Here is a 27,365-nt window from a genome sequence, read left to right as displayed (position 1 = left end):
GGTCAAAGTATTACTTTTCATAACACATCAAACAGGAGCCACGGCCACCCAAAAACTTGGTGGTTGTTTTCTATGAAAAGAAAAGATCCTTAAATTTGTTTAAAATAGGAGAGGCAATTTTGGTACACTAGATTTCCGCAATCAACAGTCAAAAGTGGAGGCAGCAGAAGAATTCCAAGGACTTTGACTCGCAGGTCTGTTGCCTATTTTCTGCAGCAATATGCGGCTCGCACGTTAGGGAGTTGGGTCTAAGGCCTGCCATTTGAGATCCTATTTTGGTGTTTGCTGGTGTGACGATCGGTCCGTGTCCTCACCAAATGTAGATACAAATGATCAGTTAACTATCGCTTCTCTAGGATCTGTATTCTTGCATAGAGCTTCATTTTTGAGAAGTAACCAAGCTGCTCACTGCCCAGTTGATCTACTTACCTACACCACTTGATGAGCGTACTAACGAGTGATGATCTTCAGAAAATGTACCCCGAGAAAAAGTGTTAGTCAAAAAAAAAAAAAAAGACCATTTTTGAGTTCCTTATGCTGCTATGCATAGCGAGAGAGAGAGAGAGAGAGAGAGCGCTAAAGGAGCAAGTAATTCATTAAGAATGGTATTCGAGGTACATACCATGAAGTTATGTATACAACAGTTATGGCTAGAAATGATACACTGAAGAGAGCGAGAAAGCCGGGAAGGCAAAGAAGCTCCTCGGTGAAATGGAAGGAGCCCAATTAGCTGAACCATTGGGATAATAAGAGGTTCAGCATTAAGACCACCGCTTCTGCAACATGGCAAATCATGCAACCTACTACAAATAACATCTAAATATACGTGATCACCCTTTATGCTTGCATTTTTAAACATACTACCAATAACATCCAACTAAGTATTCGCGATCATCCTTTATGCTTGTTTTTGTTTTAACTCTCAGACGATGTAGCTCTTGCTAGCCCTCCGACGACCCCGTTTCCTCTTGGGGTTGGCATCAAGCATGCAGTAGAAAGCACTCACCAATTCAGCATCCTCTTCACATGTAAGCATCTTAGCCGCTTGTGGGTTTCTTAATAAGAGCTTTGCCACTAGAAGGCCAGCTATAGACCATGTCTGATGTAGGCGTGCTTGTTTCCCAACCAGACGCCCTTTCTTTGTGTCATAGTATTCTGGCCATCGATCTCTTGATATTCGCCTCTCTGCAACTTCAACCGCCTTTGCTGCCACCTCCAATCTATTCATTTTTATGCATGCAACAGTGAGCTGCAATAAGGTAACGTGTATTAGAGTTTACAGAGTTTATACATACACAGGTAACCAACACACGGATGTACAAATTCAAACAAGAAAAAAGCAATACAATCGAAACTGAAACAAAAACTTGTGTGCATCCAAAATATGGGCAAGTGAGTGCGCACACACACACCATTTCGAGAATACTCCAATATCCAAGCTGGGGAAATAGCACACATGACCCATCAGTTTCCAACCGATGCCTCCACTTCCCCTCAGTAACTATGGTGGGTTTACCATTTTTCATCAAAACCATTATCTAAGCACCTAAGCATATATATATATATAACAGTAACAATGCCAGCTTCCACACAACAATATATAGTGATCTAGAAGGTGAATTTTTCTTCTCCAAACTGCTTATTGAACTTCCGAGAAATCCTCTGATATATAAAGAACATGACATAACCATAAGGTGGGTGTTGTTACCTCAGATCTGATCTGATCTGACCTTAGATACTCAGACCTTGAACTCCATGGATTAAGACCAGAGGATCCCTAACAGTAAAATATGGCAAACTGGGATCTCGAGTTTGGATCTTAGGTCTGACTTGAGATCCTTAGTTTGATGAATCACGGACATTGGTGTGGATCTCTTGCCACATCAGCATCATGGATGCACAAATATCTGAACCTCAGAAAGAAATTTCTTTATTTTCTAACAACCGTAATTCAAATATTTGAATTTTGAACCTCACAAAGAAATTTCTTTTATTTTCTAATTACAAACACAATGCGAAAATGCATTGCAGGGTTTGGTGTTACCTGCCAAAGTAATGTTGGCCAAGAGCCACCATTATGATAGGACCATGGCCTGCACAAAGAACAAGGACAAATGAATGGACATGAATAAATTAAATGGCAGGCATCACGAGGGGGATGAAACTTACGTGTTCTTTGGATCACTACCAGTGATGATTCTCCATTCTTCACCTTCAAGTGCAGGGTAACAGATCTTTACTGGCATCTCAGCAACCAAGTCAGTCCATTTTGCCTCGATCAGGTCGAGTATGGCTTCAGACTGCTCGCTTGTGGCTAAACTAGAAACTACAGACCACAAGTTTCCAAGAGAAAAGAAACGGAAATCCATATGAGCTGGTTGTAAATTCCCAATCAAATAACCACCTCGACCTGGCATCCACTCTACTAGCCAAGGTGGGATCTGATCTGGATAGATATTGAACTTATTGACAGCATCATAAGAATACTCCTCGGTCTTGTAACGGTATATCTCATTGAGTTTTTTCATGTCAACCCAGTAGTATTCTCTTATATGGAAGGATAATGCAATAAGCCGATTATTCAGTGCCCGAACGAGGTCAGCTGAACCATCCTCGGGTGCAAGCATTTCACGGGCACAGAGAAGAGCTGAATAGAATAGTGCCTGTGAAAATTAAACGCAAGAACCAGTTAGAGGCCACCATCAGCATCATCATTTCCTGGGCTCGGACTATGAAGAGCATAAAAATGATAACTGAGACTAAGGAGACCCCTAGAGCGTGTTGAACATGTGCCACTGTTTTAGAATGAAATTATCTGAAAGCAAGGAGGAAGAGTTCATCACTTCATCCAGGTGTCACAGGTAATAGCCAAGGTCCAATATTATTCCCCATGAACTTGATCACATAAGATCATGGTATCTTTCTTCCATAAGAAACACTGTTTTAACTCTAATCATAAACATGAATAAATTTGTAATTCTCCCTTTAGAAAACCCAAGATTATGCACCCAATAGGATCATTCTAACAGAAAGCATGTCACATCAAAAAAATACAGAAAGAGACAACTATATACCTAACATATATATCTATTATATATGTTATGACAAGGTCTAACATATATGCCTAATCAACTTAGATGATGATCAGTTCTCACGTGACATAGATAGCAGTAGTGATCTACTCCTGGCAAACAGTCCAAGAATCTGTTTTACCATTATAACATGTCTTAGTCCAAATGAAACTCCTTATGTGCAATGTACAGAATTTTTTTTTTCTTTTCATTTCCTTCTTTTTTTTTCCTTCTCTCCCAAAAGGAGAAATGTGTCAACTATGTAAATATCCACAATGAAGTGATTAACGATCAGGCATCTAGATGAGGAAAAAACCCAAAAGGTCATTCCTCCATGAAAACTGTACACACGAGGGTTGTTGTTTAGACATTGTTGAAAGCAAGAAACAAGGAACGTGCAGAATTGTGCAAAATGCAAAACCAAATGACCATGTGTAAAGAATACAATTCATTACTTGTATTTCCAGAGGGTGACCATGAATCCCCATACGGCGATCTATCATGCACGATCCATCTGTCACCAACAATGTCGGAAACATATCAAAACCATCAGCAAGACAGAGCTTCAAAATCATCTTAATTCCTGTTTGAACATCGACTCGCTCTTGAACTGAGAGGTCTCCTGAACATTTCCCATAAGCTCTTAACAATATAATCCACCATAATCCTGCAGCGAATATCACATAATTATAAGAAAGAAAAAATGGAGAACCACTAAATTTAAGAAAAGGAAAATTGATCATATATAATTAATGAATCAGATAAGAAAACATGCACAAATGTGCACATATGCATGCGCATGCAATTTTTCTAAAAGCCCAACTAAGACTTCTCCAAGTGGACATATGCTTTCCATTAATTAACAGAGCTCAAACCTGCAGACCTAACATATAAAACATTAGATGCAAAAATAGCCCGAAGTTTGGATGTGGGTGTTGAACAAAGAATGGGCACATATGAAGCTAATTGAAGTGCTTACCAGAATCAACTGGTGCAACACGTCCTATTGCCGCCTCTCCAAAATCAGGATCTAATACATCTTCAGTGGCACCATCTTCCCCATCTAGTGGCACAGTGCGCACTTTAAAGCTTGCTGGCATTAAACCCTGGCCCGGGCTATGACAGTCAATGGTCTTCTCCCAACTCTGCCAAGGTGTGATAGGTAAATCCTCAAATTTAACAAGGTGTGATAGGTAAATCCTCAGATTTAATAAGAATGTGCTGACATTCTTCACCAAAAAGAAAAATCCAACTATTCCAACTATCATCGATGACTAAAAAAGATTACAAGATTGTCCATAAAACTTTTGAAGGCACTCAAGATTTTTCCAAGTAGAATTTCTCCTAGCTCTATGATGTCTGTTGATCAATTCTTAATTTTGAAAAGCATGGACGCCTCACGGATAAAAACCAATAGACTCCAAATAAAGAACTTAAGTATTTGGGGAGAGAAGGAAACCGTAAGCATAACATTCAAACCGACCGAAATTCATAAAAATCAGTTTTGTTTCTCATCGCAATCAAAAAAGAAACCAAGATACCTGCAACTGAAGCGTATGAAGGAGGAAATTTCGAACAATATCATAGTCCCCCTTCAACAAAAATGCGATTCCTGAGGGAATGAAGTCGCGAATGAAGACCTGGTCGTAATTTAGGATATTGGGATCAGTAGGATCGTTAGCTGCAATAGTCCCGACGGGACTTCCGCAGTAATAGACGACTGCCGCTTGCAGAAGCTCCCATGCCTCGTCTTCAGTAGTCGTTTCCTTGTAAAAACCTGCGGAAGCTAATGGCGATCCATTGGTGACCGATACCTTCTCCTTCGCTTCTTCACGAATCGCGGACGATCCATTGGTGACCAATCTCTTCTCCTTCACCTCTTCACGTGTAGCTTTCCCCGGTTCGGTAATCTCTGGAAGCAAGGAGCCGTTTCCTCCCAATCCAAGAAGCTCGCTCACACTGTCGGTTCGTTGGCACCAGCATATCGACGAATTCCTACCAAATTTTCCATGGAAATCCCATGACTGTCTCAGAAAGCCTGGTTTCCGCAAATCCCTTTCCCTTCTGAAACTTAATAATTGCTTGGATGCACCTGAGAACCCCAAACTTCTACAACAATCACCATGATCGAACGTTGGAAGTAATCGCACCCTGGAGGAGAATTGCAAAACCATATCACTGATACTCATTCTGTTCAACAGGGCCAAACCGGAAAATCTCCAACTCAAACTCTGATTCACCAGGTACCGACCAATCAAAAAATCGAAAAGTTTTCAGGGACAGCAACTAAAGGGAACCGTGAAAAGGGGAAAAAACGATACCAGTTCCCAATCACGGGAAATTCAAACAGCAGTGCTATCTTATAGCAACAAGAAAGGAAAATGAAGACATTTCCCCAAGACAATACCAATCAAAACTCGTTATTTGGACGCTAACGAAAGCAGAAAAGTGCAGGAGAGAGGAGAAAACCGAAACGGAACCTGATGAAAGAAGAATTCAGGAATTACTTCGTGATTTTACAACTTTGCCTGGATATGGTTGCACTTTCCCTGCTCCTCCTCTCGTTGTTTTCAAGTATGGAACGTCTCAGTGAGATGTTACGGGCAGAGAAAAGAGTCCCCCGTAGACAAAAGTATCCTACCCTTCCTGAAGGGGACAAGTTTCCTCCTTTATCTCCACTCACAGACTTGTGCTGGAAACCGACGCCTCTGAGACGCGAGCTCGTGACAGTGAGGGGCCAACAGATTCAGAGAGTCGTCGCTCGGGCTGGCGAAACGCCTGCAGTTAATGGAAAATCGTAAAAATTTGTGGCTGCTTTTAAAATTTATCAAAAGTAAAATTGTCGCTCAAAACCGATGCTTTCGATTGTTCCAGAAAGAACCTTGAGTGTTTCATTTTGACATTTTCATTCGTTTTTAAGTCCAACAGAAAATCAAGGAAAATCATTTATACGTTGAGCTAGAGAAACATTTGGAAAATATCTTTCTTACGTTAGAATGAGTACTGTACAACACAACCATCGCAGCTTCCCAGGGGTAGAAAATGATAAACACTCTTGTTTTGTTCCTATATATTAATAAGGCTAAACGGTTGGAGTTTCTCTCCCAAATTCTCTCAAGTTCCGAAGACATATGCAAATATTTTTTTTTTTTTCAAAAGTTGTGTGGACTACCAACCACCTTCTTGAGAGAGGGCAGTTAGGTGAGGACTCAGCGGAGCACCAAAAGTTTTTCAAAATGCATGGCTTGCAAAAAATTCCAAAAACAAAACTCAAACTCGAAAGGTCGTGAAAAAGGTAAACCGAAAAGCGTAAAAGTATAACGGGAAGTGCATTTAAAAAAAAAAAAAGTCTCTTAATCAATGTTGTAAAAATGGGTTCATGGCCAATTCACCAATTCAACTGAATTGTCTGTGAATCGGCGAAAATATTAAAAATTTATTCTTAAAAACATACATTGAGAAATATATAAAGATCTAACTAATACAAAAATCTTGAAATATTTAAAGAATAATAAAAAGCAAACATGTTGCACCCTCCAGTCAGCCACCTAATCGGATCGGTCGGACACCAAATAAACCGGAATCGACTGATTCAGGCAAATTCACAGCATCTCACCTAACTATATTGGCTGGACAGGACAGTTGATATTTTGCGGACAATAACTCACGGCATGTCTTACATTCACATTTTTTGGACGGTACTATGGTCTCTGAACCTAAGACAGTCCATCAACTCTTTTCTTCCTGTCAATGCCGTAATAACATTACGTTGCTGGAAATGAAGCACGGATGTCAATCCAGGCATCAAGAAGATGGTAAGATTTTTGGGTTGATTGGGGTACGAAGCGCCGGTCTAATCAGCTTGTGGATGCCATATCTGATCCTCCAAATTGAGAATCACAGACTCTGATTGGCCCCCAAAAGAAGTCGTTTGATTGAGAGAACGCTGGCTTTCTGACGATGCCAACATCCCTCTACGTCCGTGTGCTATCAAAAAGCATACGACAATGACACATAAAGATATTACTGTAAAATATCTTTACGGCATGCTTGTTTGCACGAACAACGGATGAAAGTATTACTGTACATACCTTTACATCTCTCACTGTACATACCTTTACATCTCTCACTGTGGAACGCATGAATAGACTGGTTTGTTCTTGGAACAGTTCTGTCCAGCAGCAACATGACTTTACGCATGCTTGTTTGCCTGAACGGGGTGACAATGATATGGTTTTGATTATGATGACCGTCATTTTTATTTTAGCAAACAAATACAAATCGTACATCATTGCAGATATCTTGATTTTAAGATCAATTTCTGTCACATCACATGAATGCAACGGAAAAAATAGGACAATACCGTCTCGAAATGGTGTCTTAACGAAGTCTCACTAAACTGCACTTGGTAAAGGAACTGGTCAGGTTAAACTTTTATGGTTGGCCCCTTCCTAGGCTTCGTTAGAAATGCATTTTGTCGAGCAAATAACTAGGCAATACCGGAACGTGGTCTCATGTCCAGCCACAAATCCAAAGGAGTACATTCACATGAAAGAATTGCAGCTCAATGATAACTAATACTATTTAAGCATGGCACATTGTGCAACAAGAAAAGTATTTGAGAAGCAGCTAAACTAGCGATAGAATTTACAAACTTTATATGAATAGTGGCTGCCATACAATAATGTCCCTACGAGGGATACTTGGTACCTGCCATTCCATGTACAATTTTGTCTTCATCAGTTTAACACCACAATCATCAGAGGAGGCCAACTCATCTGAACAACCTTGGATTTAAGAGGAAAACGTTCCTGGAAATAGAACCAGAAATGGGATTTTACATTGAATCTATGCAATCAAACCCAGCCCTTACATGGAAATGCCTGCAGCCTTTCCTTCAATTACTTCATACCCTTCTTTCCTCGATCCACCCACCTTTCATTAAAAGTAAAATCCTGGAACCTGCTGCTTGCATTGAGATATCACATTGAAACAGTGTGCCATCTCCTTGACGTGATACAAACAAGTCATACAAGTACATAAATTCCTATAAGCCATCTTCCATGTTGTGATCATTGTCATTATCACCGTCGTAGTACTCATCATCCCTCTGAATTTGTTTATCTCTGGTATGCTCTGAATATGTAGAACATCAAATTTTACCAAAAGGACAACAATAAATATAAACAAATGTCTTGTAACTAATGAATAACAACACATCTGGGTGATGTGGACTAGCTTCAACTTAGCACAAGGTGTCATCGCCACCACTTGGAATACATAGGCTGGACTCTATTACACACACACACACACACACACACACACAGAGAGAGAGAGAGAGAGAGAGAGAGAGAGATTCCAGGTGCCCCTCGATTGTTGTGTAAGAACCTTACCCTAAAAGACGTTCTTAGGATTGATGTAACAAAAGTAACAGAAACCCTGAGACCCAAAAAGAGGTGATATTCAAAACACAAGGATTTTAAAAGATCCAATTTCTAAACCAAAAAGCGATACAAACTGGAGAGATCTGAACCAGGTGGATCAGAACTGGACTATCATGCACTTACTGATTCACTACTCAATTATTCTAATTACGGAAGTTACTGGCATGCACCACTGCTACAAGAGGTAATCACCAAGAACTGCAAACACATTATTTGCTTGTCCCCTGTTCGAGGTTGATATGCAAGCAAGTAGTCTATTAATAATTAAAAGTTTCCAAGCAAGAAGAAACTTACGATCAACACGCTCATCAGGATTTTGCTCATCCTCATCAATGTCTGGGATATAAAAATCAGGGGGCACCTGGCATCAATAGTAAACAGGAGAGAAAAAAATCAGAAGCTTGCAAAACTTATAAGTACTACAAAGCATAATGCCATTCTTTCATGCTTGTGTTTCCAAGAGGTATGTAAGGCTAAGAGAACATGATCATCTCACTGAAAAAGTTCTACACACTGTACACCAATTCAAATGAAGGACAGTCATGAAATTTTTGCTTTTAACAGCTGCTACGAAGGATAACCCTCCATTTCAGCAAGCTATGTCCTTTTTGTGCCTCCCCTTCCCTAAGCCAAAGTTGTTGGGTCACAGAACTGTGGCTGGCTTACAACAGAATAAGTATTCACTTAAAACTTCAATCTCCAAAACAAGAACAAGATAGCAATTTTACCTCTTGCATCTGAACTCCAGGAGCATGTTGTATGCAACGCAAATTTTCCAGTACTTGCATTTTGATGGTGCTTAGGTATGATTTACTGTTTAAGTTTTCCTGAAAAGTTGAAAAAGATAAGCAGAAATCCTTGTTGAAGAAGATAGACAGGGAAAACATCCGTAGAGCTAACTGAAAGTTAAGTAATAATTGGGAAGTTCATACTATATTTCCGTGTTGGATCTTCAACAAGTAGTCTGGACCAAAATATTTGATGTACTCATTATCTGGAATATCTGCAAAAATGAGGCTGAACAAATTAATCATAGAATCTGACCCTAGAAATTGGCAGAATTACATGAAAAGAATGCCAAATCCTGCATAATCAGGACCAGATATTTGGACTTGACACATTCTAGTCAGAGGAACTACGAAATAAAAATATCTATAAATTACACTGAAGCACAAGAAAGAGAAGAACCAATCTGGAAGTATAACAATGATGACATTACCATTGGGGAGTTCAGTGTCTAAGAGAACTCCTGTTTCCACTGCCCAGCATCGTGCAACATTTTCCTTTGTGTATCCTCCACCTCCAGTAACCTGAAAAGGGACAGAGAGTAGAGATAATACAACTGCAAATAGGAGCTTATTACTGCTACAACCATACTTGTGTCGCCACTCTTTTAAGTTTTGCCTGACAAGCATATTGCAAGATGTGCATATCTCGTTAAAATATTTGAATCCCCAACAAGTCCTTTAGCGCCACAAAAGCTGATGATAGATGACAACAAATGAAGATACATTCACATAATAGAGAGCTCACCAGTAGGGGCAAGTTGAATTTCTTCACGAACCTTACACATTCTGTGTGGCCTATATGCAGAAGGATAAGGTTAGCCTACAAACCACAAGTAGAAGAAACTGAAAAACAAACGCTCTAAAATCTAATTATATCCAATTAAGCTTTGGCAAGTATATTCCTTCAAGACATGTGGAAAGAGATTTAATTACTAGAAGACTAGCACCATCAATGGAGAGGTTGAAGCAGCCTAAGCGGTCCCCAGCAAGTGAATCAGCACCACATTGGAGAACTATCACCCCTGGTTGATATGTTTCCACGACCTTGGCAATAATCTACCACAGCGCATCAATGATTCAACTCATCTGCTTAGCACCAAAGTAAGCACTACAATGGAAATCAGTTTAATAATACTCACCGTCTTGAAAAGACGAGTAAAACTAGAATCATCTATTCCATCTTTGAGGGGCACATTGATGGCATAATAGGTTCCCTCTCTTTCCCCTATATCCTTTATAAAATAAAATAACCGGTCAAGTTAAAAATATATAAAATAAGGAAAAATTTGCTTCACGTGAAACATAAATGTAGATAAAATACAGAGGAGTAACGAGCTAGAATATGAAAAGCAAAAATACTGTTAGTTTATGCAATCGCTGTGTCTAGTATGACAAGAAATGGGTGAACCATAAATTCAGGACAAAGTTATACATGCAACACAGGAAGACAAACAAATCAAACCACAAATATATGATGAAGATTTTCCAAGATTATAAAATCAACAGACAAAAACTACAAAAAAACTCCTAGGACTCTCTCTCTCTCTCTCTCTCGCACACATCCACACACATGCAGATAATCAAACCACAAATATATGATGAAGATTTTCCAAGATTATAAAATCAACAGACAAAAACTACAAAAAAACTCCTAGGACTCTCTCTCTCTCTCTCTCTCGCACACATCCACACACATGCAGATACAAACATGCATACATACACATAGACACACACACATATATAAAATCATTCAAACAAGTATCTAAGCCAATCTAGCACAAAAGTTATACCTTAACATCACCTGTTCCAGGAAAGAACAAATCACCATATTTGTGGAAGCTTACTGTCATTACCCTGTCCAGATCAAATTTTGTTTAAAAGTCAATGCAAACATAAAGATACAAAGGTAAGAATAAGGACACATACATCAGCCGCACAAAATTCAACTTTTATAAAGATAAAATACATGATAATGAGGTCCAATATTTTTAACTTCAACGCCAATAAAATATATATATTACATCTGCATCTAGCCCCCATTCTTGAATTGTTTTTTGTTTCTGATGACATTAACTAGAGAAAATCCCAGGAAAAGGTGACGACTTAGAAAATCAAAATCCAGCATCTTTAGGCGATAAACAGCTCCGCTTAGTTAAAACAAGTAACTCATTTCATCCTGTCGAAAGTCCCAGGATGCATTCTGATTAAAGAGACATTCAAGACCCAATTTAATACGTCAGCAAATTTACTAAAAAATCAAAGTAAATTTAGAACAATGAAATACAGTAAAAGGAGAAATGAATGTGAAATAGGAAACAGACATCCAGTAACTAAGCACATGACAGTGGCATCATATCAGTCCAAAATGTCACTGAAAGCAGTAAAACAAATACATTTACAGAAGGAAGGACTAAGAGAACGTGATCATCTCACTGAAAAACAGCCCTTAAAAGAAAGCACTATAAACAAAAGAAAAACTTTAAAATGAACACTACCTATCTGTAAAATAGAAAGCTTCTTCAACTCCGTCACCATGATGTACATCAATATCAATGTATAGAACCCGGGCATGATATTTCAGCAACTCTAGTATCCCGAGCACCAAGTCATTGATATAGCAAAAACCAGATGCTTCACACTTCTTAGCATGATGTAGTCCGCCAGACCAATTTATAGCAATATCACATAATTTATTGTTCAGCCTCCGTGCAGCATCTGCACAAACCAAATACCAAAAGAGATGGGGAGAGAGAGAGAGAGAGAACGCATCATGTGGACAGTACATAGCAGCTCATACATGAAGCTTGGAAAAAATTACTGATGCATAATTTATGGTTTGTGAAAAAGCCCTTGGGTCACTATTAATAAAATAGCCATATTTCATGTATATCTAAGCAGTTCAAGAAAAATCAAGGCAGAACCAGCAGCTACCTATTGTGCCACCAGCATATATTTGGCAAAATTCAAACAGGTTGTCGAACACAGGGCAGTCCTCCCCGAGATTATCTGCAGATAAATCAGGTCAGATGGAAAATGATGTATGATAAACATTTACAAAATTTAAACATGGAATTTATTGAGATAGCCAACAATGAATTCATACAATAGAAATAGTGCTCCCAATGTTACTGCAACTGTAAAGTGCAAACCAATGAATACTAGACCCAAGATATGAAAATGTTTTCCTCTTTGGAACCAGTTAGGAACTGTGTTACAAAAGTAGATCCGAGATATGAAAAAGTTCTCCCTTTTGAAGATGTTAAGAACCATTTCCTAGCAGTAAAATTAAGAAGCGAACGGCTTTCTTCTGTGGGAAATGTACACCTTAATACACATTAAGAGAACCTCCAGAATCCCAGATCAAAGCATGCTCAAAAGTTCCAAAAACTTGATCATTTATCCATCATTTACTGATAACATTAAGACAGAAAAACACCCAAAATAATGTAACATGTCTTACAATGTATCATATGTAAAAGATTTAAACATATACACTATTAGGATATTTCTTTTAGGATTAGTTAAATTAGTCAATTTTCATGTTTTCAGTGATTTATTTTTCTTATTTTAATCTTCTTATCTGTTTTTTGGGTGCTGCTGCTGCAGCTAGTCATTGGCTAGTCCCAACAGCCAGTAAGTAATAAGCAAGCTAATGACTATCTCCCCTTTCTCTCTCTTTCTTTTTCTATATATAGGGGATGAGCCGCTTCTTTAAGCACAGTGTAGCTTTTAAGCCAATTCTGCGATAATATTCAGTTCTTACTCTTTGACCTGTTGTGTTGAATGAGCCCTGAGTGCTCTTATGGAAGTGTTTGCCTCCAATAAAGATCTTGATATGATTTCTTGGGTGATTTGCTGCCTCATTACAATGTTTGACCATATGATCCTCTAACCATGTGGAAGAATGAAGAACATGGACTAAGCAGAACCATAACATAAATCAAAGAAAGCATGAAAACACTTGTTATTATCTCCAAAACCATACATTTTGCCAATTCATTTCTGAATAAATGTTGGGTGTCTGGTGTTATTCGATGCAGAAACTCAACATAATCTGCTGAATGAAATTGAGCAAGCTCCACAGGATATGCTTTATGAGGCCTCTACAATAATTTGAAACAAACAGAGAAAAGGTTAGATCTGATCAAGACTACTGTGCTTGAACATGTAAAAAGTTGGGGGAAGAAAGCCAGGCAATGATTACTGACATAGATTTCCATTTTCTTGTGCAGATCATAAGAAAGAACAAGGTGATGCGTCATACAAATACGGTGTGGCTTCATGGGATGCTTTGGTCCAAAATAAACACTTCCAACGTCCCCTGTAATATTTACATTGGAGAAAATTAGTAAGTTAGGTGCTCGAGTCGTTCACCAAACACTATTATCTGTCAAATGTGCATGTCACAGGCATAGAGCGTGTGGGAATTGGTATCACTATTTCCTAGCTGTAACAAAATGATATATAAGGAGCCATTTGGTTAATGGAACACTAACACAGTGTTCCTTGAACCTTGGGACAGATTTATGGAACACTGGGTTCCTTATATTCCGTGAAGCACCATGAGAATACAGTTGTAAGAAGACAGTAGAAGCATCATCGACATCGACCACGCACCCGTGAGACGAGAGAGAAATCAAGCGACGCATTTCGTAGACACGCCTTACCAATTGACTACGTAAGGCGATGCACGCCAACTTGTCCCAGAGAAGCAAGAAGGTCCAGGAGATTCATTTTTGGACCAGAACTACATCTCATGTTCCTGGTTTTCTGATGAACGCGTTTATCCAAAATTTCGTCTGAATCAAGAATCCCGGGTTCCGAGAATTTCGTCATACTAACTCTAGAAAAGTGAACGCTTGTCACTACACTAAATTTTGCACTCAAACAACTACTCGTCCTGCTAAAATTAAGGCCATAATTCGCAGCGTGCTCTCAGACTATTAAATACTTCGATAGCTATCGGCGTCCAAAAGTTTTTAGGTTTTTTCTGAAATCAGCATATATCCAGAACAAAATCCACGATGCCTTTTCTTTTGTCGTACCCGAAAAACTGAAGCACCATATCAAGAATAACCAAGAAGAAAGAGCAGAAAAGACCGCGTCCATGTTATGCTCCACCTTTTTTCCATTTGTTGGAGTATCATACCAACCGTTCCGCGATCCACAGACTTGGCGGAAAAGCAATTCGAAGTTCAATATCTCAGAGAGAGAGAGAGAGAGAGAGAGAGAGTACCATCGTAGAAGTAGGAGATCCTGTCCTTGGGTGGCATGTTAATGGCGGAGGCAGGGTGAGAGAGAGGGAGGACGGACGCCGAAGACTTGGGAACGTAGGAAAGAGGCGGAGTTCGGGAGCTTGAGCTCGGGGCCGACTCGATCCGAGCCTACGGGGTCTGGTCTTGGATCCAATTTGGCCCTAGTATTACTATTACGGTTCTGGACCATACGGACCGAGGATTACTATAGCATCTTTAGGACCCGGTTTTCTAGATCTGAACCGCCAACTGGATCTGGTTTTCCGAAGACAAATCCGTTAGCGCCCATATCCAGATCCAGCACCAGTAACCCAATGTGAAGCTGGACTCAAGTCAGATCCATTTTCAATCCGAATTCATCCAACCCGTTGAGATCCCTAGAGTGTGCATTTAGGCGCCATTGCAGCGGTAGCCCCGTCTCTTCCTCCCTCCCTGCCTCCCTCTCGCTCTCTGGAAATTCAGAGGCCTTCAGAGGGGCAGCACAATGGAGTCTCCCTGGGATATCATATCTTAGAATCTATAACTGCGAATTTTCTCCCTCGGATGTCATAACTTAGAGTCTATAATTACGAATTTCTCAGTCGGAGAGCGCGGCTCGCAATCGATGGCAACTAAGTCTCCTGATGATGAAGAATTCATTACGCTAGAACTCGAGAATTCGTCTTCTTCGACGGTCAAGGAAGTATTCCTCTCGGTCATGGATATCTATGATTGGGATCTCCGTTCCATCCTCAGTTCAAGAATTGTCAGGATTCGAGCTCATCGCGATCGGTGACCATTCTTTCTCCGCTTCCCCGGTGCTCAATTATCCGCTTTTCCTGTCTGATGTTTTCCTTTTCGTGATCTTCTTTTACAAAGGTTGATGGAGAGCTCTAGATACTTCGAGGCACTTCTATCCGGGAGCTATAGGTTAGTTCTTGGTCAACTGAAGGCGCACTATTAGCGTCATTGTATCTTTTATGGACCTTCCATGATACGAACATGCTAATTCAATTAAAGTCGACAGGTATTTGGTTCCGCGTTATGGTTATAATGAAATCTTGTCTAGAAAAGAGAATGGAATTCTTGCAGTTTTTCATCACTACTAAAAACAAAGAAACTCAACGAGCCTGATGACTAGCAGAATCTTTGTTAATGTCGACATGAATTGTTAATTAATGAACCTTGGCTGCTTGATATTTCACCACCTTAATTGACGGCAGTTCAATTGCTGAGTAAGATATAGAGCTCAGGATCTGCTCAAAGTATTCAGTTTTGCAACTAGCTATTGCGTTTGCGGTTGCATATCCATGTGCATTCCTTTGCTGCTTGTAGTAATTAGCTAATTGCGTGTCCTTGTGCTTTTTTGGGAACTTTTCTAGCATGTTTGCCTCATATTTTAAAGCTACAATTCACGCTTGTTTCATCTTTCTTTTTCATATTTTGAGATAGCATACTCCTTCTGAATGTTTCACCTTTCTTTTTCATATTTTGAGATAGCATACTCCTTCTGAAAATAAAGATCAGCAGTTCACTGTTTGCTAGAAGGATCTTGCGTTCCTCAGATTGATAAAATATGTTCTGTAAATTGCATCTCTTTACACTTTTGATGTGCTGACGAATTGAGCAATTTTAGAGATGAATGTTGTCGTGTCATCCTGTTTAATGACCAGCAAATGAGTCAGTTTACAGGATGTCTGACAGTACTTGTAGTCTTGTACTATGTGGGGCTCAGCAACGACATAGCTTACAAACTGTAATTTATGTTTCTTTTGATTTGATGTTGTTTCTTTGTTGTTGTAGTGAATCAAGCAAGAACTGCATCTCAGTTCGTTGGGATCTAGAGTCATTCATAACCATTCTCCAGTTTATTTATGGATATCCAGTGGAGTTTACTCTCACCAATTTTCTTAGCTTGTTGGAGGTGAGATGACTTTGCAATTAGACTTGCACTTATTCTAGATCCTTCTGTTCATAAATCCTACTTCCAAACTGTCAAAGGGGCTCTATGTTTACATAAATGTTAAATCTAATGTAATTGTGCTGTTTACCTGGTGGCCAGTTTTCCCAATTTAGGGTTGTATGTACTATATAGGCATTGGTAATGTCTAAATGATCCACAGAATTTAGGTTTTAGACTTATAGCTTAGGTCGAACTTGCCTAAGTGTGGCCTACCGATTTTTTTTTTTCATTATGAGATATCATATCAACTATGTCTTAACTTATCTCTGCCTGACGACAATCTCATCTTATTAGTATAATTGGTTGTTTCTGGCATTGAAATACCTCGTTTTGCAGGAAGTTGTAAAAAAGGAAGCTTATGCATGCATATCTATGATTCAAATAGCAGTAGAGGCCTTTTTAATATCTGTTGCTGAAACAGAACAAGTAATCTGTTCCTTTTGTTTAGTTAGCCCTTCATTGAAACTTAAAGAAAAAAAACCGAAGAATGCATGTTGAACCATCTATCAAAGGCACTAATACATAGTTCTTGTGATTAGATATACAAAAAAGGCAGATATGATGAATATTGAACAATATTGGAGAAAGTGGCAAAGGGACTATCATGAGAAGTGAAGCAAATGTTCGCCCTCTTTATATAACTCTTTCCTTATGTGCTTTCCACTTTGGAGCTTATACCATTTTTTTTTCTTTTTCCTGGCTGTACACGTGGTGACAGTCATTACTCCAGGCATTTTGTCTGACCAAAACCCTGTATCTTCCTTGTCTATATCAATTCTTGTTCATTGCATTGGAGTTGCTGATTTACCTATTCATGGATTATTAAGCATGTTGATTTCCAGGGTTCATTGTATTTTGGAGTACAAAGAATATGCTTGGAGTGTGAAAGCTGGTTGTGTGGAAGAAAGTTTGTAGATGATTCTGGTTCGCTGGAAATATCATTGCCTGAAATTATTGTAGTTTGGAACTTTGGCATAGAGCATGGTGAGCCTTCTATTTAATTAGATTGACTGCATGCTCAGTGCTGCTTCTTCTAATAATCATTTTCATTCTAATAATAGATTAAATATGGTTGCAGGAATTCCATTTATTCTTGACTACTGCAGTGCCTGGCTTGCACAAAACTTTGTAGGTACAAAACTTGCTCCATGTATGTTGGGGTTCATACGGACGTATGTTGGACGGCATGTGCAACATATGCAATCTCAATAAGAGGATGCAATCTGTCACATGCATGTACATGTACGACAACTGTGGACTTCATGATATGTGTGTGCATGTGCATGTGTGGAACTGATGCATTTGTCATTCTTTTAATTAAAACAAAAATCATGTACTCAGATGTTGGTAAACAGGACATATTTTGCACAAAATTAAACATATATGTTTACCTATGCATCTATATACTTTTATATTCTTCAGATTCCTCTATTGTATGTTTTTCCTTTGGATTGGGCAAAATGGCAGATAGGAATTCATGTTCTGGTTCAAAATCGTCCTTAATGGACAAACTTGCCATGTAGTGCTGTTGTGCATGGGGGCCACAGGGCATTTTATGTCACATCTGTACCAAGATGCATGCATGATACACTATTCTTCTCTCTATCTCTCTCTCTCTCTCTCTCTTTATATATATATATATATATTGCACAAATAGTTATGCTTCATTTTCTGAACACCTGTATGACATATATCAATTTCCAATCATGAAGTGAAAGTCTGAAGCAAAACATAAAACATGTTCAGTTCACTAAGACTTGAACGTACATTTAGCATTGGACACTTCTATTCTTGCACATTGATCACAAAACCAAATTGTGAAATGAATAAACTGAAAGTTTAGCTCCAGAATTGCTGTTGGCTGATGTGCAGAACCTGTTATGGGTACCACACATGACAAACTGACAAAGCACATGTTTCTGGGACCAAGTAGAACTTCACATGTTATGCAGGGCCAATGGAGCCATGGAGGGGCATGCCCCTACTCCATAGTCCTTAATCATTATACATGTTAACACTCTTTTCTGAGACTGATTTACAATCACAAAAAACTGTCTACTGTTTCAGTGTTTAGCTCATACTATTCATTAGAATGTTTGGTGTTGCCTTGCCATCAGTTTTTTTCTTCTTTTCCTGTACTTAGTTTTGATTTTCAGAATGCACACATGCATGTATAGTTGATGGTCCTTCAATGTGGTTGTGTCTGCATGGATCCTCCTTGAATTGTTACAATGGAAGCTGAAATGGTTTTAAACAGGCAGAGGCTGCTTCTTATAGTTCTTTCGATTGCATTCCCGATTCTTTTCTGGAATCATGTATCAAACATCCACAACTAACAGTGGAGAGGTGTGTCACTATCCCCAAGCTATATTTACTTTTTTTCTTGGATGGTGCTGACCGCAACAATCCTTGACAGTGAGAAGCAACTATGTGAAGCACTTGTGACGTGGATAACTAACAATGTTGATTCCTCACCTCAATCTGCAGACTCTGAGGCCAGTTGCTTTGAACTTATGCAGAAGGTGAGTCCATAATATTAATCTCTTTGGCTGAACTATCTTCTCTCCGGGGAGATGCATGATGTGTATGGCTTGTTCTTATTGTATGTTTCATGGTTGGCCTTTTCTACTTCATTTTTAGGCAATGATACGTAGATCGTTGAAGTGTTACTTTTGCCTACAATTAATGATGTACAGCTTTCTGTTATGGATAGGTTCGTCCTGGGCTTTTACCCTTGGGGTTTATCTTAGGTATGTGCTTATTTGCATAGTGCTTGAAACTACATTCTTTTGGTGCTTTTTCACTAGAAACTGAACATTGGCAATGAATATTTTTGCTGAGAAACCCTCTAGTGGAAAAAACATAGTTGCCACCTTCACATTGACATGAGTGCAGTGGCTGACTGAAATTATGTCTTTTGTAGGACTAAGTGGATTCCCCAGTCTCTCCTGGTTTGCAGCTAAAAGCATCCACCTAGTACTTGACATTATCAGCAACCCGCCTATGATGATAAATAGTGCCCTATCGGAAGCTGATTATGATAATTTTAAAGTTCGGTTAACACAAAATACAAAGGTTTTTCTCTCTCTTTACAGTGTTGAACTGCAATGTCACACGTGCTAGCAGCATATTTTTTCTATATTTCATATTTGGTGTCTTTTCCATTATGTGAACCTTTTCTGTTTGACATTAAATTTGACTAGGCTTTAACTTATTCTTCTAATCTCTTTAGAGTTATACTTCTTTTAAAGTGATATGGACTCTCTTTATTCTAATTCTCCACCAACTCTCAATAACAGTTTCTTGGTTCTCCTGATTTTATTGTCTCCGAAAGGCATGCCATCAGGGACTTATAAACTTTCATTACCTGTTTAAAATTAGATTTTTCTGTAAGAGTTAGGTTAAACTAATGAAGCAGTAAATGTGAATGAAGGGCATCCTTAGATATGAAAATGAATGGAAGAGCACAATTTCATCTATGGGAATCTGAAACAGTCGTCTGATTTTTATTATTTTTTCTTGTATATTAGAAATAACAAGTAATGCTAATAAAAAATAAGAATAAAGAGACAAATTGGAGTTAGTGGGGAAAAAAAAAAGTACAATCCAACTAGATAATATTTTTAGTTTTCTACTAATATCTGTCAACTTGCTGAGGGACAAGCTTTCATTTTCCTGGTTAAGTTGAAATTCACTGTGAATTTTATGTATTTTGGTTGACCCATTTTACTTTGGAAGCACTCTATGAAACACACATGTAACATATATCATAGATGATGTTCCAATGGCCACCATTTAGTCTTTCTTTTCTGTTTAACAGCATTTTGACTAATGATTGGATGCCACTGGTATATGTATATGTATATGTATTTTCCTTTTACCTTTACTTGCTATGGTGTGATTTGTTTGTTTCAAGCATGAAATAAATATACTAAACTTTGATTAGCTAAGTCTTACCTCTGTGCAAAGAACTCCTCGCCACAACATCACTTCTGGTGAGGAGTAAGTCTTTTTATTTGTAGAAACAATCAAGTATGTATGAACATGTTCAATTATATTATCATATGGATGTCCAACATTGACTCCTGAATTGTGCTCCTTTGTGTAGAGGTTACATTGTAAATCCCATGAAGATTGCTAAGATTCTAAAACAGCAGGCCTTGAAATAAATCAAGTTATTTGTTGAATAATTTGGCTTCTGAGACTGATTATTTTTAACTTTAAGCTGATTAATAAACCTACTTTATGGTTTTTGCAGAAGGCCATTTGAAATAGATAACCTTTTTACTCAAAAGAGACTCAGTTAATTTTATGTAACTTAATGATGATCAATATTTTTTAAAAAGTTCGTATTAAAAGTTCCATCATGCCTAACAAATTACTTCCCACCTTTTCCTTTGTCAGAAATTGGACTTTTCAGGCTGTCCACAAGTGACTGGGCCGTTGCTTGTGCTGTCCCTTCTCCAGTTTCCATACAAGTCAAATAACTTCAGTGACTGGGTGAGGCAATCTTTAAGAGAGTTTGACCGTCTGAGAAATGATAAGTTTATGTTCTCTCAAATGTCATTAAAAACAGCCACTTTTGAAGCAGTTTGTGAAGTTAACTTTTCCAAATGCCCAGGGGTGCATTTCTCTGATATAGTTAATCTATTAAATCTATCATTTCCGTCATTAAGAATATTCAGAGCCTCATACAATGTTCACCTCAACTTGAAGAATATGTTAAATCTGTTGGAAAGTTCCCCTCTCATCAGTGAAATGGACCTGAGTGTTGACTGTAGTCCTGTAATGCTGCTGAAAGCTTCAATACTGTCATCTGTCACTGATGGATATCAGCAATTATCTGGTAAACTTCACGTGTTTAATGGAAGACCTGCATTCTCAAAACTCACAAAGTTATCACTGGAAGGCCGCACTGAGCTTAGAGGTAAATTCAGTACTTCACTGGCTTGCATGAGGGGTCACTTTTCAAAGTAGAATTACCTTAATAAAGACTTGCAACTACTTTCCTCAATATCTTCAGAAAATATGCATGTATACTACTGTACTCATTTTGATGCATGTGGATATGCTTGATTGTTGCTGGTTCTCTTTTATTCAGAATCCTTCTCAAATCCCTATAGTTAATTAGGACAGAATATGGTGCTATGGTGGTAAAGTGGTACTCTTTGAATTGAGAGATCTGAGCTTTGAAGTCATTTGGACACTGGTACCCGTATCTGTGTCAATACATCTGGACAGGGGTATGGGTAGGGTTCACGGCTTGGAGACAGCTGACTCATTTTTTGAATGTCTTGTCTTCTAAATCTATATTTAATTAATATAAAGTCATAAACAATGAATATATGTTTTTGTTTGTTTAAAATCTTATATATATATATATATATATATATATATATATACAGCTGACTCATTTTTTGAATGTCTTGTCTTCTAAATCTATATTTAATTAATATAAAGTCATAAACAATGAATATATGTTTTTGTTTGTTTAAAATCTTATATATATATATATATATATATATATATATATATATATATATATATATATATATATATATACATGTATGTATACAAACACACGTGCAGGTTTGTCCTCCTACCCAACTTTTTTGGAAATATTTTGCACTGGTGTCTGCACCCAGATGGTGAGACTCTTCCAACTTGACTGCCATTCAAGGGGAAGAAGCCAAGAGTGAAAGGCAAAATGAATGTGACCCCCTATCCATGTGCATATATTTCTGGTTTTCTGCATATTCCTCCATATTTCTTTCATTTAAAGAGACATTGTCCATCTTCAAGCATGAATTTTAATGGTTAGTTGGTTACTGAGCACTTAATTTGTTTCTCCTTCATAATGCAGATTCGGACTTGGTAAATATATCACTTCTTGCTAATTTGTTATCTCATCTTAACCTGAAAGGATGCACTTCCTTGACCGACATGGGAATTTCAAAGGCTGTATTCAAGTTTAAGCAGCTATCCTCCATTATTGCTGCTGATACTTACTTCGGGGACCTGTCAATATCATGTCTTTGTTCAGGTTTTCCATCCTTTGATTGTTTCACTGGCACAAAGTGTGATCCCAAGCACTTAAAGCCTTTGGCCTTTACACTACAACAGTTGGACGTAGGTGGTTGCAGAAGTAAGTCAAACACTAAATATGAATTTTTAGCATTGAAAACGGCCACTTGTTGTGTTGATTTATACGTTCAAACTTTTTTTTTTTGCAGGTATAAGCCAATCATCTCTTGTGCATCTTCTTGAACATGCACCTTTCTTAAAAGAATTGGGTTTGAGAGACACTGCCCTTGGTGATGATGTTTTGTATCATTTTGTGGGCTGTTCCCTGGAGGCTCTTGATATTTGTGAGACAATGGTAAGCTTGTTTCCCTTGCATTTTTAATTGTAGTGCCTAGAACCATGTGCAATACATAACCAGCTAAAATTTGTGGTTGCACAAACTAATGATTCTGGAAAACTAAGGAAAATCAAAGACGGAAGGAAAATATAACTTGAAATTTTCAAAAAATTTGTTATCAAAGATTTAACAGTTTTTTGTCCAAAGTGGAGCTTGACAGGACACCTAGGTTGTTGCTTGAGCCCATTTAATCCATCCATATTTCACTGGGAGATGCCTGTCCAATTTGCAACATATATGATTTGTACCTTGCAGCTTCTTCAATGAGGGGCTGATGGAAATCGTAATTCGCTGTCACTAGCTTCAATTGCTGGCGGCTGGAACTCTCATAACTAGTCACTCTGAATTTTTTAATGCAGCACCTATTAAAGGATTTTTATAAATTTGTTCAGAATAACTGGGAATGAACCAAATATTCTCAAATATAGGACTTAATTTTTGGTGCCTGATTCGTTCGTGGTTTTGAAAGTGCTTTAACTGTTCCATGACTGCAATGTCTTGCCTTTGACACTCAACAGGTGTCATATTATTGAATTCTCATACTCATAATCGAACTTATTGTAAGGACCAGCTTTTTTTTTCTTACACAGCCATTGCGAATGTCATGCTTAGCTGAACCTTTGAACATGAAAAGCATATTCCTGGGATGGTCTCATATAGTTCAGGATCATAGGTTCCTTCTTATTGGTTTCGACCTTTAAGATTTTGGTGAGCAAGTATTTGTTGATCATAATAATTTGAGTTTTGCTCATTGAAGGCAGAGTTGCATTCATGTACCTTCTTCTAAATTAAGATAGTAACTCAATTGCATGTTATGTAGGTCTCAAGGAATGGATTGGCTTACATCATTAGAAGAAACCCTAAATTGATTGTATTGAAAGCAAAAGGTTGTCGGCAACTTTCTTCATCAGATGGTAGGCTTCACAGTGTCGGATGTATGTCCAAGTATGATTTTGTCGGCAGCGCAACTGATGGAGATAATCTTGATCATGCACTGAGCAGAGTTTTCACCTGGGAAGAACTGAGACTTGGATGGGGATTTTATCCTTCCTCTCTAAAAATACTGGAACCATCCATCCAGATGCTAAAGGCTATAAACGTTGGTGTTGGTGCTCAGTTAGGAGAATTAGCAGTCGCCTCACTGCCAAAACATTGTCCATTGCTGGAGTCTGTCTCGCTATGTTTTCAAGTACTCTACACATTGACATGGTTTAGTGACAAAATGCTCAACTTGCATGAGCTGATTCAATTTCTTCTATTTGTAGGTTATCTCAGATTCTGCAGTGAGAAACATTTTTCAATCCCTGAAAAACCTTCAGGTCTTTGAACTTTGCTGTTGTCTGGGTGATTTGACATCCGACAGCTTCAAAATCATTTTGCCTAACTTAAGGAGGTTGAAACTACAGAGAGTGACACCATGGATGACAGACATGGACTTGATCCTGTTGACTCAAAGTTGTAGAAATTTGTCTGAGCTTTCCTTATCGGGATGCAAACTTCTTTCTTTAGGTGGACCTGTTTAGCAGTTGGCTTGGCAGTTTGCATATGTATTCTGGCTTCATCTAACGGCTATTTATATGTTAACTTTCAACAGACTCACAAGGGATTATCTCACGTGGATGGCCAGGCTTGTCACTAATTCACTTGGAAGTATGTTGGTGTTTATTATTGTCACATTAAATTTTGGTTGTAAATATTACCTGTGGAAAAAAGGATGAAAAATGTAAGAATAATATGCAAACTGTTCCTGCTGTAGGCTTCATGATACTTCTGCCTATGTTTTGTTCTTTCCAATCATGTGTCTGTTTCTGCCATTTTGGTTATTCTTAAACTGGACTGAAGGATAAAATTCTTCTTGTTTTGGTCATGTTCTCTTTTTCTCCCTCCTGCTGTTAGACTGTTCGTGTTTGAAAAGCATTTATTTCTACCTTTTTCTGTTAGACTGTTTGTGTTTGAAAAGCATTTATTTCTACCTTTTTCTGTTGGTTATATTCCGTCTGTTTTACATTTAGCCTTCTTACTGTAACTAGGACTGCGGAAATATGACTTTGGATGGTATCTCTTCTCTTATGGACTGCAAAGCAGTGGAAGACCTCTTGCTGCGTCATAATGTGAGTTATTCATTCATTCCCCTCTCTACTCCCTCCCCCTAGAATCTCTGTAAGAATTACAGGTGGGCGTCAATCATCATGCCTGCTGTTACTATTGTGACTTGTAGGTAACTGGTAAAGCAATCACATAATGCCATTATGTTTGAAGAACATACATTTAGAAAGCAACGCAAAAGTGTTCCAGTTTAGGCTATTGTTCTAGTTCATGACCCTATCCTAACAAAAATTGCCGTTAGGTTAGGGAATAAAACCAATCCCAATGAAACTTTGTTCACATATTGAGATTAATCAAGTTTTTACATGAAAGACTCTGGTTCAAACATCATCCGACCGGTTAAAATCATCTCTTTTTTCAGTGTTGATGAGTTCATGTCTTGTTTAATAACTATTCCGACCAAATGGCTTGTCCAATCTCTCATTGGGCTTGGAGATTCTCTTTCTTCACGCCAAAATGCATATTTTTGTCACACACCAGCACCATCATGTGTTGTTGAGCTTTCTTTTATCCTTCTGTCCCATGCAGGGCCCAGGAATTCCGAGGAACTTCATCGTAGATGCAGCATCCAAGGTAAGCTTTTCCAATTAAACCAATCACAAAGCCAGTTTTCAGTAGTTAATAGAACTCCTTGTCGAAACTGCAGTTGCCCTTGCTACGGAAACTGGCTTTGGATTTGTGTGATGCAAGAGATGGTGGCTTTGATAGCCCAAGTGTAAGTGTTGATACATTCGTTAATCTTTTTCATCAGCTTATGTGTCTGCACTTTTTCTGCTGATGGCCACAAACTAAACGTGGTCATCAGTCCAGTTGTAAAGTCATAGGCTGGTCCCACTTGGCACCTAGGTTCAGGGTTTCATTTAGTCGTTCAGGGCCCAACCTTTCAGGACAAAGAACTGGGCCTTCCAAATTGCGGGAAGCGTAGCACTATATTTCTGTATGCTCCTCCGAAGCGTTTTAGGATATGGAACCATGATGGTTATGTGCCCTCAACCGTAGTCACGACCCAGCGTAATTACCTTTTCCGTTCATGTATTCCTTTTGCAGGCTACTGGCAGGTTTTTCTTGAGGACAGTAACGATTGCACGTTGCAGGTCAGAAAGATGTGCATTTGTGCTTCCAAATGTTGCTGGGCAGAAGCACACCATGCATAAGGAGAGCATTGTTTTGGAGTGGAATAGTGAGGAACTTAGGACGTACATCGTTGAGGAAAGAGTTTAGCACCTCATGATTTGTGGGTGGGCCATCTCTTCTATTCGTCCTCATGTTGGTTCAAATAGATCAGATTTGGTTGGTTTTCCAATCCTGCATACAATGCTATCAGTTATATTGCATTTGTAGATTCGCGTTCTGTTCCAAAGTACTTCCTGATGACCCACGAACGTGGTTGTGGGTTGTCTTCTCGACGGGTTTCCACGCGCTCTGAAATGTCGGCGTTATTTTCTCTAGAACCAGATATAGCCTATGTTAGCAAGGGCCTCGTGACATCTAGCAAACTTGTTGGCGCAGCGTCAGCGGCTTCAAACTTTGTTGCAAGCTGCACGTCCTGAAACGGGTCTGGTTCAAACCGGACATGTACCTTAACACGTCCACTTTTTGGACATCTATACAGGCAGATTAGTATTCACATTCAAATTCGGATGAAGAAAAATTTGTATTATATCCTAATCAAAAATTCCAACTGATAATCTGAATCTGATCCGAATATGATTTTTTATTAACATTCAAGTCTAAATTCGATTTTTCCAAACAATATTTACTTAAATTTGAATGTGAATTTGAATCTAGTTGGACGTTATTTTATATATCTGGATCTGATCTGAAATTCTTAATCGGGTATCAATTTTTTCTCTAATTTAAATTGAATTTTATTGACATCAACTTGGTGGATTAGGAGGCACCACAAAAATGATCCATGTCCGCCTGAGGTACTTCAGCCTTGTACCGGCTATGTTCTTGTGCGGCTGTCAATTAATCAGATTTTCAATAGGTGATATGCACAGGAAATTTGATCCGTATTGGATTTGCTGTATTCAAGGAATTTGATGCTCCAAAACCAGATATATTTTACAACGCAGACGATGGTTCCATCTACCCAAGACCTGAGGTATCGGTGGCCTCATGTCTTGCTTCCGATGCAATCCTGCGGGGAGATGAAGTCTCCCAACCTTGTTATTCGAAAGTACTATAAGCTGTGCAGGCTCAGTTCGTAGAATTGATCCACACGTGAAGCGTCAGGAACAGTATCTGTCTTGAATTTGATTGGTGCTGGCACCAGTCCAAGTATGACTTCGCTGCAACCTAGATGCTCTTTGATAAATCCAGTTTCAACCAGGCA

The 27,365-nt window shown here is 38.6% G+C and overlaps 3 protein-coding genes across 9 annotated transcripts; 1 reads left to right on the top strand and 2 right to left on the bottom strand.

The window, feature by feature from the left end:
* Positions 1–577: 577 nt before the first annotated feature.
* Positions 578–5,545, bottom strand: LOC116260254 (neutral/alkaline invertase 3, chloroplastic-like). The gene is made up of 6 exons (XM_031638438.1): positions 4,613–5,545; positions 4,051–4,216; positions 3,527–3,738; positions 2,170–2,663; positions 2,045–2,093; positions 578–1,249 (listed from the first exon to the last, which is right to left on the bottom strand). The coding sequence occupies exons 1-6, from the start codon at positions 5,258–5,260 to the stop codon at positions 923–925; spliced, it is 1,896 nt and encodes a 631-aa protein (XP_031494298.1). The 5' UTR covers positions 5,261–5,545; the 3' UTR covers positions 578–922.
* Positions 5,546–7,688: 2,143 nt separating this feature from the next.
* Positions 7,689–14,675, bottom strand: LOC116245683 (histone deacetylase 9). Of its 5 annotated transcripts, none has more exons than XM_050075567.1 (14): positions 14,540–14,675; positions 13,512–13,624; positions 13,289–13,406; positions 12,235–12,309; positions 11,799–12,018; positions 11,094–11,157; positions 10,443–10,535; positions 10,237–10,359; positions 10,049–10,123; positions 9,735–9,825; positions 9,448–9,518; positions 9,244–9,342; positions 8,810–8,876; positions 7,689–8,207 (listed from the first exon to the last, which is right to left on the bottom strand). In XM_050075567.1, exons 1-14 carry the CDS (start codon positions 14,574–14,576, stop codon positions 8,119–8,121), a joined length of 1,335 nt encoding a protein of 444 aa, XP_049931524.1. In that variant the 5' UTR covers positions 14,577–14,675; the 3' UTR covers positions 7,689–8,118. The 5 variants fall into 5 exon arrangements, with proteins under 5 accessions (XP_049931524.1, XP_031473051.1, XP_049931525.1 ...); XM_031617191.2 differs by having other exon boundaries at positions 10,049–10,098; positions 10,251–10,359; XM_050075568.1 differs by lacking the exon at positions 14,540–14,675 and adding an exon at positions 14,425–14,522.
* Positions 14,676–14,959: 284 nt separating this feature from the next.
* LOC116262184 (BTB/POZ domain-containing protein FBL11) lies at positions 14,960–26,371 on the top strand. 3 transcript variants are annotated; one of them, XM_031641331.2, is made up of 19 exons: positions 14,960–15,329; positions 15,417–15,467; positions 16,341–16,461; positions 17,343–17,484; positions 17,579–17,628; positions 18,758–18,846; positions 18,917–19,022; positions 19,214–19,250; positions 19,424–19,575; positions 20,905–21,427; positions 22,424–22,645; positions 22,734–22,879; positions 23,742–24,110; positions 24,187–24,430; positions 24,516–24,571; positions 24,952–25,032; positions 25,556–25,600; positions 25,674–25,742; positions 26,075–26,371. In XM_031641331.2, the coding sequence occupies exons 1-19, from the start codon at positions 15,163–15,165 to the stop codon at positions 26,246–26,248; spliced, it is 2,844 nt and encodes a 947-aa protein (XP_031497191.1). In that variant the 5' UTR covers positions 14,960–15,162; the 3' UTR covers positions 26,249–26,371. The 3 variants fall into 3 exon arrangements, with proteins under 3 accessions (XP_031497191.1, XP_031497182.1, XP_049936637.1); XM_031641322.2 differs by having other exon boundaries at positions 22,364–22,645; XM_050080680.1 differs by lacking the exons at positions 14,960–15,329; positions 15,417–15,467; positions 16,341–16,461 and adding an exon at positions 17,060–17,122 and having other exon boundaries at positions 22,364–22,645.
* The last annotated feature ends 994 nt before the right edge of the window (positions 26,372–27,365 follow it).

Source organism: Nymphaea colorata, chromosome 1 (assembly GCF_008831285.2).
Source record: "Nymphaea colorata isolate Beijing-Zhang1983 chromosome 1, ASM883128v2, whole genome shotgun sequence".
NCBI lineage: Eukaryota > Viridiplantae > Streptophyta > Magnoliopsida > Nymphaeales > Nymphaeaceae > Nymphaea > Nymphaea colorata.
This window is presented reverse-complemented; position numbering and strand designations above follow the sequence as displayed.

Excerpts from the sequence above, each read along its gene's own strand:
- LOC116260254 (XM_031638438.1), bottom strand. The coding sequence starts at position 5,260 with ATGAGTATCAGTGATATGGTTTTGCAATTCTCCTCCAGGGTGCGATTA. Across the intron at positions 4,217-4,612 it reads TTCATACGCTTCAGTTGCAG|AGTTGGGAGAAGACCATTGA; the intron begins GTATCTTGGTTT and ends ACACCTTGGCAG. Across the intron at positions 1,250-2,044 it reads GGCCAACATTACTTTGGCAG|CTCACTGTTGCATGCATAAA; the intron begins GTAACACCAAAC and ends ACCTTATTGCAG.
- LOC116245683 (XM_050075566.1), bottom strand. The coding sequence starts at position 14,412 with ATGGACGCGGTCTTTTCTGCTCTTTCTTCTTGGTTATTCTTGATATGG. Across the intron at positions 12,310-13,288 it reads CAGAAATGAATTGGCAAAAT|ATAATCTCGGGGAGGACTGC; the intron begins GTATGGTTTTGG and ends ATTTATCTGCAG. Across the intron at positions 10,360-10,442 it reads TTACTCGTCTTTTCAAGACG|ATTATTGCCAAGGTCGTGGA; the intron begins GTGAGTATTATT and ends GCGCTGTGGTAG.
- LOC116262184 (XM_031641322.2), top strand. The coding sequence starts at position 15,163 with ATGGCAACTAAGTCTCCTGATGATGAAGAATTCATTACGCTAGAACTC. Across the intron at positions 19,251-19,423 it reads ACCCTTGGGGTTTATCTTAG|GACTAAGTGGATTCCCCAGT; the intron begins GTATGTGCTTAT and ends TGTCTTTTGTAG. Across the intron at positions 25,033-25,555 it reads ACCTCTTGCTGCGTCATAAT|GGCCCAGGAATTCCGAGGAA; the intron begins GTGAGTTATTCA and ends TGTCCCATGCAG.